This window comes from Corvus hawaiiensis, chromosome 6, assembly GCF_020740725.1.
Source record: "Corvus hawaiiensis isolate bCorHaw1 chromosome 6, bCorHaw1.pri.cur, whole genome shotgun sequence".
Lineage (NCBI taxonomy): Eukaryota > Metazoa > Chordata > Aves > Passeriformes > Corvidae > Corvus > Corvus hawaiiensis.
Window position 1 is genome coordinate 36,776,844 of NC_063218.1, and position 12,590 is coordinate 36,789,433.

Consider the following 12,590-nt stretch of genomic DNA (forward strand, 5'->3'; position numbering starts at 1 on the left):
TACTTTGGAAAGTGTCTACACAAACACAGGTTTACCCTTCCTGCATTGTACTTCCAAGGCCCTTCAACAGCTTCTTTGTAAACTGGCTTGCAGCCTATATGTTTTTATCCCACCTTCTCAGAGATGTACCACACACTTTGATGCCGGAGCATCCCCAGTCTCTGTAGACAGAGCAGCCATGAAAATCCATTGTTTCTGAGGTGCAGTGTGAGGATGAGCCAAAGTGCTACACAGCCATGTGTGTATTGGACAGCTTCACTCTGGGCTTCCAGGACAAATGCTCTGCTCTTACAGGGAGCAAAGGGAGGTGTTTGTGATGGAACAAGGGTAGGTAAAGTCACACGTCTTTGGTATGGCACTAACTAAAACTAATATTTATTCATGTCAGTGAATTAAATGATTGATAAAATGAAAAAAATTAAAACAGAGCAAATTTGCTGTCTCTGGAAGTTTTGATGCTTTTTTTCTGTCCAGTGTGAGATAACTGAGACTTCTTTTTCGGGCCTATTTTCAGATTCTTATACAATGTGAAGTGTCCTGACACCTTAAAGGTGTTTGGTTTTGAAATATTGTGCACTATGAGTGTAAGTGCTTGATGGCATCACAGAAATGCTGGGTTTGGGGTAGTGTCTTTGTAGCATTTGTCTAATCCAAATCTGTTCACTAGTAAACAGTCTGAAGGTAGCATTTGATAGAAGGTGTGTGATGAGTGATTTGAGGTGATTTTCAAGCAAGGATGTAGAGTTCTGTTTGGTGGTTTCTGTACGTATGTTTAAAAGAATATTAGGTAAAAACCAAAATTGTCTCAATTTTAAGGGAAAGTAGCCACCACTGTGCTGTAAAGAACTTAGAGAATGGATGATCTGAAATGTTGCTGTTCAGTAAGTGTAAGTAACTTCTGATGCAGATCACTTCACTTAGGCTTTGGGATGGACTCTCTCAGATCCAGCTGCTTACCAGCTTGGTAAAGGAGAATGCAGGTAGATCTCACCTAATCTAGCTGCTTCAGGGATTAATTGCCTCTCAAAATTCTTTTGGAGTCTAGGAGAATGCCCGTGTCCAGACTTGCTAAAAGGAAACAGAAAAGCAGTTACGTTGTTGCAACTGGCTTTCTTGGTACTACTTTGAGTCAAAGGTGCAAAGTTTATTCTTTTTGTTCTGTTAAAATAGGAAACCTGGGAGAAAAAACCCACCCCTCTGATCTTGATTGTGGACCCCTTCTTCTGAATATAATGTAAATCAGGCAAAATACTGTTCTGTGCCTCAGGACAGATTGAGCTTAGGCTACCAGAAGGCTTTCTCTTTGTTCTGTGGGGACCTTAAATGTTAATAAAATGTTTACCATTTTATTCGTTCATGTATGTGCCTAGTGACTTATAATACACAGCAAACAAATAGGTTTTTTTTAAGAGGATGGGAGCTGCTGTTTTGCATGAGAACAGAACCTAGAATACACAGGATGCAATTACAGTAGTCCTCACAATTAGCATTATAGGCTCATCCTTAGCTGAGTGAAGGGGAAGATGTTTTCCTGGTGGCATATTGATGCTCAGTGAACACCAGAGGAAACAGGTTGCTTTGCTGTTGGGTCTGTGGGAAGGATGATACAAAAGTGATGTAAGCCCCACAATGTACCTGGCATAGCTGCTGAGCCCAGGCAGTGACGGATGACTGCTTGGATTCAGGACAGTCATTTGCAGTTATGCCCATTGTATGATGGACTTGTCAAAAGGACTTATTTCTCTCAAAATGATAGTCTGCTGGATACAGCTTCACAGTCCCATTTTTTATCACTCCTGGATCTGAACTGCGATTTGTTGTGGTCCAGTCTTGTCTTGGACAAGGAATAATAAGGGCTGCTAGACGTTTGGGAAGGGATTTTTATGTTGAAGTACTTGAGTGGGTGTCTACTCATATGCATAGCCTATGATCAAATCATTTGTTTATGCTTTCTCACACAATAACAAGCTCACCTTCCTGACATGCAGACATGATGTATAGAAAACAAGTGCCATCCACAGATAGTTTATTTTTCTGCCTAGCCCTTAAAGCAGTAATTGGAGGCTCTGGTTTGGGCATCTGTGGGAGAAACCAGCTTCAGAGCAAAGAACCAATTTATTTTTAGATCACACCGTTGTCATTTTGCTGTGATCACACCGTTGAGCATGTGCTTCCTTTGAGAGCTCTCCAGGCACTGCAGTGTGATCACACCCTCCTCAGATCATTTTTTATGAAGTTAATTTTTAGTGACAGATGAAAGATGCTAGGGCCAGTATTCTTAGAGACAGCAGCCCCAATTCCACTAGCACATATTCTCCCTCCTAAGTTTGTTAGTCTAAAGTTCTGGTTTAGGTTGTGATTTTGTTCCATTTTTGTTTCTTTTAGTTCACCTCATGTTACTCATCTTTCCCTTGCACAGTAATGTAAGCCCACAGACTTCTCTGGGGGAATTTCCATACCACTGAAGGTGTGTCTGCATCACAGTCAGTAGGGTTGCTTCCTTAGGGAAGAGATGTACCTGTACAAGTGTGGTGTTGTACAACACATGTTGTACAACATGTGTTTGACATGTTTACACACACACACACACATATATATATATATATATAAGACTGAGTTAACTTTAGATGAAATAAACTATCTTAGGTTCCAGAAACAATGCAGAGGCAGCAGCAATCAAAACCCACATGAGGTTCAGGGTAAATAGTCTCATGTTTTCCTGTCTATTATTAGTCCCCAAGCAAATTTATTTAAAGGTTTTACAGGTGTTCCTTCTGCATATATACTACAAGCATACTGTTGAATGTAGTGCTAACATCCTCTCAGTGAACAGAGATGTAAATCTTGCAAAGAGAGGCAGAGAGAAAAATTTACATTGTTTTAAAATCTCCTCTTGAGATAACTCTAGTTTTTTATTTTTATTTTTTAACCCATTGCACAGCACAGAAATTGACATGTTTATATTTAGGATGGAATGAAGTCAAATAAATTTGAAGCCGTCTTCTAGCATGAAAATCCTTTAATCCTTTATTTTCCTAAAGAATTCTCAAAAATTTGAATTGTAAGGGATTAGTCTCAGCTGGGTAACATGGTTAGGTAGGGGTTGGAGAGTGAAGTCCCTCCCACTGTAAGTGAAGAGCAGGTTTGAGACCACCTCAGGAAAGAGAATAGGCACAAGTTTGTGGGGCCTGATGAGATGCATCCCAAGGTCCTGAGGGAACTGACTGATGTGGTTGACAAGCCACTCTCCATGATATTTGAAAAGTCATGGCAGTCAGGCAAACTCCCCAGTGACTGGAAAAAGGGAAACATTTTTCCTATTTTTAAAAAGAGAAGAAAGGAAGACTCAGCGAACTAAAGACTTGTGAGCCTCCCTTCTGTGCCTGGGAAGATCGTGGAGCAGATCCTCCTGGAAGCAATGCTAAGATGCATGTTAGGAGACGTGGGAGAGGAGGGGACAAGACAAGGAGGGGATCCAAGAGAGGCCAGCATGCTTCACTAAAAGCAAATCCTACCTGCCTAGCCTGGTGCCCTTCTGTGGTGGAGTGACTGCAGTGGTTGACAAGGGAGGACTGACTGATGTCATCTACCTAGAATTCTGTAAGGCTTCTGACATGGTCCATATGAAGGACTTGGCAGTTCTCATGGATGTAAAGCTGGACATGAACTGACAGTATGTGCTCATAGCCCAGAAAACCAACCACATCCTGGGCTGCACCCAAAGCAGCGTGGCCAGCAGGGCAAGGGAGGGGATTCTCCTGTTCTACCCTTGTGAGACCCCACCTGGAATACTGTGTCCAGGTCTGGTGTCCTCAGACCTGCTGGAACAAGTCTAGAAGAGGCCACAAGATGTTCAGAGGGCTGGAGCACCTCTTCTATGAAGAAAGGCTGAGACAGCTGGGATTGCTCAGCCTGGAGAAGAGAAGGCTCCAGAGACACCTTATTGCTGCCTTTTGGTATTTAAAAGGAAATTAAAAAAAGATGGTGAGTGACGTTTTATGTTGGCAGATAGTGATAGCACAAGGGGTAATGGTGCTAAACAAAAAGAGGGGAGATTTAGATTAGATATTAGGAGGAAATTCTTTACTCAGAAAGTTGTGAGGCACTGCACAGATTTCCCAGAAAAACTGGGAATGCCCCATCCCTGGAAGTGTTCAAGGCCGGGTCAGATGGGGCTTTGAACAACCTGGTCTAGTGAAAGGTGTCCCTGCCCATGGCAGGGGATTGAACTAAATGATCTTTAATGTCCCTTCCAACCCAATCCATTCTATTATTTATAAACAGCAGCAGTGCTCAGTGTCAGTTAATATTTCAGGTCAGGCTAAATAACTCATAGAAATGAAGCTTAAGCTGTGATATAAATATAATATAAAGACTGTTAGCCATTCCTCTTCAATTTGTGTTTGGGGTATTATATCCTTGTCATGTATTTTCCATAGGCAGTGTGTGGCTTCTTTTTGCAGTGTCTAAATCAGTCTGTGTGCTTGTCATTATCCCTACATGCTCCCAGATTTAATTAACAGCTAAGCACAGTGAGACTACCAAAATAGAAAGCAGAATCCTATCTTTACTCCTTATAATAAATCTCTGGCTGCAAATCTAATAGTGGGAGGCTAGTTGCATAAAATTGAATCTGAGCTGATATTAATAGGTAGACAGAAAATTGCCCTCATGAAATACTCTATTAGCTCCTGCAAAGGGCTGGCATAGTGATTAGATTTGCTTGGAAGACGCTGCTTCATTGCCCTAAGCCTGAGATACATCATTGTGGATTTTGGAGAGCAAGAATAAGGCAGGTCTGCATCTTCCCCACCCACTGATAGGGTATGGTGTGAGGCCTTACTAGAATCTGTGTGCTGATCTTGCTCTTGAGCCTGATGATTTTTCAGCTACTGTTTTGTGTGATTTCAGTATTCAGAGGCTGCTGTGGCTTCCCCAGGTGTTGCTGAATCTTGCTTTGCTGTAGAAGTCCTCTGTAGAAAACACTGTCAGTCTGTGTCAGCCACGTGAAGTGATGGCCTAGTGCAGATTAATGTGCCTGTTAGGAATCAGGCTGAAGGCTGAGTTGAAAAGCATTGATAAAGCAGGCTTGAAGATGCTTCTGTGTTACCACTACTCAGTTCTCCAGCCAGCTGGTGCTCTGCTGCTGTGCTTGTTAGTAAGTTTTTCTAACTTTTTTTTTCTTTTCATTTAACAAGGTGAATTTTAAAGTTATTCTAGCTGAAAGTTTGTCTGTCATAATATGCCTAACATGGCTGAAAGTATATCTCACTGGGATAACTTTCTTGATGAGGATTCTTCAACTTCTAACGTATTTAGAATGAATAAGTAAATCTGGATACCAACGGTAAAGACACTGCCGTAAAATGTCTGCTCAGACAATTTGTGCTTTCTTTATTTTCTCTCCTTTCCCATTAAGCCCTTTCAGCCAGTCTTGTGCTTAAACTCATTTATAAACATTTACCCCTTGCTTTGTATACAAACAGCTCTTTATGAATGTGGTTCATTGCATGGTCAAGACAAAGGCAATTCAGCATTCTTCTGTTTTAACGGGCACATGGACATTATTTAGCTTATCTGCCCCAACCCAAGGACATAAGGCCCAGGATCTTCTTTGAAAAATTGTCCAAAAAAGGATGGCTTACTGTGGTTGGGGAAGAAAACAGGCATGTTAAGTATCTTGAATGTGATATCATCTGCTTAAAGTGGTGATTTGTTTCCTGGTTCCTCTAGGCTGTATGATGTCATCCTTCTGCTGTCCCCACTCAGCTCACATCCTAAGCAAAGGGAGGTTTTTCCCTGTCCTTGATCCCTGCTCCATAGAGCCCCTTTCTGTCCCAATCTTCATCTCAGCTTCTTTCTGTGCGGGTATGTTTTCCCTTTTTAATTCTTCCAGCAAAAACTTAAAAGGTGCTTCTCAGTTGTCAAGACAAACAAAAGCACGCTGGAACAAAGATATGCTGGATGTTTTTTAAAGCAAAGAAAAAATCATAATGTCTTTAGAAAATGTAGTGAATGTAAAAGCTCAAAGACTTTGCTCTGAGTCAATGACTCAAAAAATTTATGTCAGTGAATAACCAGGCAACATATCATCATCCTTTCTGGCTTCCCACCTCCTTCAACCAAACTTCTAAAAATAAAACATCAAAGTGAGATCTGATCTGTTAAAGGGGAGTGGAGGAAAGGGAAGGAATTTCTGAAAAGGTGTGAGTAGTAGGATCCCTGTGGCAACATTTGCTTTAGTGCTGGATGTGCTAAACTTTACAATAAGCCATTTCTGTTGATATTGCAACAGGTAAATATTTATTGCCAGGATGGCCAACCTGTATCTCACAAGCTGTGCATGCAAAGGCAGCTTTCTGTGTCAGGGTTACTTCAAAGGGAATGATAGAGCCATACTGGGTAATTCAAATTCCCATCAGGGAGATGAAATGGCTTCTAAGGACCTGCCAAAGTCAGTAATGCTGGGTGGCTTTGCCACTTTCCCTGCATGTCCAGATAAATCTCATCTAGATTAGGCAAGTGGAACCCTGAAGGGGTCTTCTGCCTATGAACCACTCCTAGAACAATCCCTGACCCACACCTGTGATATGTGTCTTTGGCCAAAGATGATTTAGAAATGTGGTTCACAGGCCAAAGAAGGCTGGTCTGCCTTTTGTGCTAAACAGAAAAGAACCACATAACACTGGCTGTCCAATTATTTTCAAAAAGAATAGAGAAAACCTGATAAATGTGTAAGTAATGGAACTCATGAAACTTGTTTTATTCTGACTTTGTGATCTGATTCTGTAGTGCCTAAACAGCTTAAGTTCTTGCTTACACAAGGCTGAGTTATTCATAACATTACTTTTAAGTTTGGATTTCCTTCCTGTTGAAAAGAAAAACTCATCATCTAAATGGATTAAAAGTTCAACACATCTCTTCATCCTGGTCCAGTATCTTTTACCTCAAAAAGTAACTTTATTGCTTTTGAGACCCTGAAATTAGACAACTGATTCAAAGTTGTTTTTTCATATATATATATACAGGCAACGTAGGTCTTGTTTCCCCAGGGACATGGATGTTAAGAGGTTGTTTGGAAAAGTGGCCAAGTTTAAGTAAGCAATCTTATTTGTGCATTGGGAGGCAGGGTTTACACACGTGAAGTAAACATAGGAGTCATTAAAACTATCCTTGATTCTAAAACATACTCCTGGTCTCCATGAAGATTTGACTGATCTTGCTAAGTCTGCCGGGACCTGGACAAGAGTTTCTAACTAAATAAAATATTTTTACAGCAGCTCACTGCTGGCTCCACTATAGAGAAGTGTCCAAGTCTGCCCATTTTCTAGAACTTCTGTTTATAAAGGCAAAAACTTCTTTCCTAAGTGGGTTCAGCGTCAAGCCCTGAAAATAAGGGTGCTTATCCCAGTTTCCAGTGGTAGTGGAGTTCTTGTGTTCTGTTCAGTTAGGAAATTGCAGCTATGCCCTCTGTAGTCCTTTCACCCTCCCACCCTCCTGTTTTGGAATAGAAGGTTCCCAAGTTGCTAAAGTTAGATTCCAGTTTGAACTTCTTCAGTGTTTGGAGAAGCTTGGGTCAGCATCTTTTATAGAAAACAGTCCAGAGCTGAACTCTGAAGGCAGTTCTTTCTGACCAAGCTCACAGATGGCTGGAACCACTCCTCACTTTTTAAGTCTTTTATTCATCTCACATGAGCAGTTAATGCCAGATGTGACTGTCTAGACAATTTGAATCTCTTCTGGTGTATGAGCAGAGATTTCAGCTGGGCATACTTCTATTTTTGGTTAAAGATTCTGGTTGCTCCTTACTTGTAAACTCATAAACCCTCTCCCTGAGATAACTTCATATTTTAGCACTATGGCAGGAATTCCTCCTTGTGAGCTTTCCAGCAGCTGTTCCATAGCTTGAGCATAAAGTCACCATTTCCCCTCAGGCCCTGCTGCTGTTTCTGGGTGGAGGAGGGGTGGAGATGCTGTTCTAGCACACAGTGGGAAAAGGAAGCTGGGGAGGGTTGAAGAAAACTGGAGATGGGCAGGAGGTTCAGGGAGCAGCAGCTGCTGTTGTTACAAGTGAAAGCACAGTAAAACACTGTCCTTTTCATTTCTTCCCCCCGCATGTCCAGCCTGCAGTGAGAAGAATGGCAAACAAGCAGAATAAACATGTGCTGCTGAACCCCAGGTCCTACAAGGAGTTAAAAGGCCATTAAATCCAGAAACAGAACTTGACCCTTTTTTTAAGGTTTCAGACAGATTCTTCAGTCCCATCTGTTGTGGTTGAAACTAAGGTGAAAGGAATCAATGCTGAATTCTACATCTGAGGAGGATTTTAAAATAACAAGTTTGTTGATGTTCAGATAATCAAATACAATATTTGTTTTCCAGTGGGGATTTTCATAGGATACAGACAGCCCTGTTCTTCCTTCTGATGATGCTTCCTGGAATCTCTTGACTAGTTTAATAGGGCTGGATGGTCTAAACATTTTAATGCTAAATTTGGGACATATGATAGCAATCTCCATGCAAGTGCAATGGCACAAAAGTACAAGCAAGCACCAGAGCTATAACCTCTTGCTGCTTTGATGCACAGCGTTGCCCCATACATTGGATTCTGACTATGGTTGTCTACTCAGAGAATCTTTTTGTCCTAACTGGCTAAAAACGTCCAAGATACTAACTACCTGGGGAATGGGAGCCCCAGTGACGTGCTCCTGTAGCCTCTTCTCCAGAAGCCTTGTGTGGTTTGGTCCCAGCTCCTGCCTGCCTCTTGGTTCAGATGCTAGAAATAGCTAGCAGACAGTTCATTAGCAGCAGAACAAGGTTTAGATTTTCAAGGTCATATCCGTGGACCTGAGAGGTGCCTGGAAATGGAATATGTGAGAGAGGAGAGCTGGGGAGGAGATTTTTCTTTTTCCTCTGAGTAGTAGGAACAGGAGCTGATCTCAAATATTTACCTCTGATACCAACACCATTCAAGGAAGATGCTGCTTTCACAATGCCTTTTGCTAGTGCTGTGGGCACATTATAATGTCATTCAGGAGAACCTGGCTGTTTGTGTGTGTGGATCTTGTAGCAAAAGGATCTCTTCTTGCCTGTGCTTCCCCTGAGAAAGGATATGACGCTTGGTAGGGTGTGACACAGATCCAGCCTGATTTGGTCATTGGCCTCTAGCCTCTACAGTACAGAGAGCATTCTTTACCTCTTCTGGAGGGTATCCCCAGGTTGTTTCTTCTTTGATTTGAATAGGAAGAGTAGTAGCACATGTGGGTGATAGAGGGTACATAGTCTTCCCTCAGTTTCCTAAAAATGATTAACTGAAATTAATGAAAGTCTTTTTATATAAAAAGCTCCTATATTTTCATTTTCTTATGAATCTTATGATTGGCACTCAGTATTTAGGGAGAGAAGTTTATCTGTGCTTGTTTTCCCAATTCTGTTTCCCCTGTTCATTGCTAATTTGCACACAGAATTTGATGCAACTGAACTTTTTTAGTAGCTTTTACATCTGAAAGAGAAAGTCTTTAGGAACAAGCTTTTTATTCTCAGCATGCTGAATGTTGGGAGAGTTAAAATCCATGGTATATATGGACTTGGAGAGTTGTAGTAAGATCTGTTCATTGAGGCCTAGGACTGTAAGAAAAATGGCTGCCCATCATAAAGTAACCTGAAATACTCAAATACCAGATGGAGTAAGTTTCATTTTGGTTATTTCTTGGTTGTGATGTCATTTTCTTTCAATGTTATAATTGTTAATAGTGATACACATTCTGTATTTTATCTGGATTTAATAGGCCAGGCTAAAGGAGCTATATATGAAGTTTTAATATTAAAACAGATGTTACAAGGACTGATGAAATAAACATTTCTTCCTTGATGCTTCTGTGTGCTGTGAAAGGAAAATTTCTCCTTTTACCTTTCCTTTCCAAGTTAGAAAGAATCTCAAACTAGATAATACTGTGCTAGAGATATCCAGTCCATCTCTTTTTTTTTTTTTTTCCTGGGCTTAACTGGTCACAGGACCATGAGAAATGGTGATGAGAAAGAGTCAGTCTGTAGTGGCTGAAGTGTCCCTGCACAGCTGTGAACACTGGTGAATGGTGGTTGGTGTGGGCTGCAACTCAAAAGAGGAAAGATTAAGTAGAAACAGGGAGTACCAGCAAAATATTGTGGTCCCATAATGCCCCAAATTTAAGAACAGTTGTATTCTGCCTTACCAGCCTACATGACCTGATCTCCTCTCTAGCTCTGCAAAGGGGATATAACTACTCATGGTGAAATCTAGCTATGGCTGTCCATGATGCATTGTTGGATTTTAAACAAGCACAACCACACAAGATGAATGTAGGGTACAGAAATGTTAATTGTGGAATTTTTTACCCTGGGTTGGTTGAAGTCATTGCAATCTTCAAGTGTTTTATCAGGTGTATACATAAAGGAGTGGGAGGGCAGACATGCAACAGCATGCACCTTCCACTGTGCCTGGGGATGGTGTTCTCATAATACCAGAGGAAAGTTCAGGGAAATATTTACTCTCAGTAATTATATCCTGGCTTTCTGTGCAGGGTAATTTCAGTCTTTGCAGATGCCTTCATCTATCCAGGGAGTGTAGTGATAAAACTGCTTTTCTTCTCTCCCTTTTATTTTACTTCCACCTCCATTTTTACTGCATGGTATGGTAGCTTTTCCACTAGCAGCAAAGAAGCAAGCAATCCTGATGAGTAATTTTTCTGTTCCCACAGGCAGAGATGAAGAACTTATTCCTTCTGCTCATGCTAACAACGATGTCACCTTCTGCATTTTCAGTAAGTAAATGCTCTTCTGAACACTGTTACAAGAAATGAAAGATACTTCTGTTAAGAATTGTGAACATCTGTAATTCAAGTGCTTTGTAGAAAGTATTTCTGAAAGAGCTAATAGGTTCAAGTCATCAGGCCTATTGTGGTACATCTTATGAAAAGTCTAACATGGCAATTAAATAATAGAATTCTGGTAGTGCCTTTAGTTCCAGGGATGTTATCTGCAAAGCAGTAATTGCTGTCCCCTGCTTCAAAGCTAGAGAGAGCTATCACTTGAAATAAAGAGAATGGATTTTTGGTTAGCTCGTTTTTCTCTTTTCTTTGGACTTAGAAGTATTAGCCATGTGGTTTAGCTTTACTGGGAGAGGTTACTTTATGTTAAGCCAATCTGATATTATCAGAAAAAGAATGCAGCTATTAAGAACTGAGATTCCTCTTCCTTTCTGAGTAAGAAGCAGGATCTTTCTGAAGTAAATGCAGCTTGAGAACAGTTTTTCCCTGACTTGAAGTTAAACTTTGGACATCTAAGGTAAAAGATGACCTGCAGAGTAGAGTGGAAGTGTTAGCAAAGGAAGATATTACATGTTTGTTAGGTGTAAAGGAACAGAGAGTGCAGGGAAGAAAGAGGCAATTATCACTTGGAGTAAGTGTTTTGCTTTCTAGGCCACCTTTGAAGATAAGGGATGAGAGATCAGAAATCAAGCAGAGTTAGTTGCCGTATTTTCTCTTACAGATGGAAATATGCTTAAATGAGTGTTAGCTATCTCACATCTAATAAAAAAATCATACTGTATGTTAAAAGAAACAGAAATGGAATATATTATATTCTGTTCATCTGTTCACCTGCCTATCTCCAATTTGGAGATTTTGGTGATTTTTTTAGAAGGGATATGTCTGAAATACCCTGAGACTATGAAGGCTGACATTTCTCTGTAGCATTAGACTCCACCCCCTGCATGCAATCAATAGTTCCTTTTGAAGCCGTGCTGAATGAAAGGAGAAGCTTTTGCTTGGCCACCACTTAAGTTCAGTTTCCCTGACATTCTGGATCTGTCCAAATCATGAGGAAGCAGGAAGATCCAGCAGTACTGAGGCACTCTGCTGTAGTAATTCTCCATTTTGTTTCTAGTAGAGAAGTGAGAAATGGTGTTTGTTTCATGTGGGCCATTCCTTACCAGATGCTAATGCAATCAGGCTGAACCATAGCAAGAGATGGTCCACTTGCAAGAGCTGGAAATGTCAGGACTGATTGTAGTGATGGAACTCAGGTTTGTACTAGATCAAGCTGGGCACCAAAAGAATAGTGGGGCTCCCTGAACTCCCCCAGATGGGACAGCTCTGAAAAAGCAGTGCCTGTTTCACCTTTTATGATCTTTAGGCATTAGATCATGTCCAATACTTACATTTGATCCTAGATTGTACTGCCAGTGTGCTAAAGTGAAGGCTGGCTTGAGGCTTGGCTGAAATTCATACTCAAATACATTTCCTCTGAACACCATTTCTTTCTATGGATCTGCATTTCTAGGTTGAAATGCTGGATTTCAATTTATTGTAAATAAATCAACATTGTTATTGTTTAAGGTGTTAATCTATTGAATAAACTTTTAGATGCCTTAACCAGGTTTGACACAAAGGGCAGAAGGTGCATGAGGACATCAAAGTTAAGGTCCTACAGAAACAGTATAAATTACTGTGAGGACAGAGAAAGAGGAGATTTTACTAATATTCCTATGGAGGGAAAGGTAGAAAACATGCACAAGACTAATTGTACCGGGTAGGACCACTTTATTTTGCCCT

At 40.8% G+C, this 12,590-nt stretch overlaps 1 protein-coding gene across 5 annotated transcripts in view; it reads left to right on the top strand.

Annotated features, from left to right (window-relative positions):
* The window catches only part of PAPLN (papilin, proteoglycan like sulfated glycoprotein), a 58,817-nt gene that overhangs the window by 12,591 nt on the left and 33,636 nt on the right, over positions 1 to 12,590 (top strand). For 3 of the 5 annotated variants that reach the window (XM_048305860.1, XM_048305862.1, XM_048305864.1), the window contains exons 1-2: positions 4,918 to 5,158; positions 10,737 to 10,799. In XM_048305860.1, coding sequence (XP_048161817.1) covers positions 5,033 to 5,158; positions 10,737 to 10,799 — 189 coding nt within the window. In that variant the 5' untranslated portion in view covers positions 4,918 to 5,032. Of the gene's footprint in view, positions 1 to 4,917; positions 5,159 to 10,736; positions 10,800 to 12,590 lie in introns of those variants that run through there. The other 2 variants (XM_048305863.1, XM_048305865.1) reach the window with 1 other exon arrangement.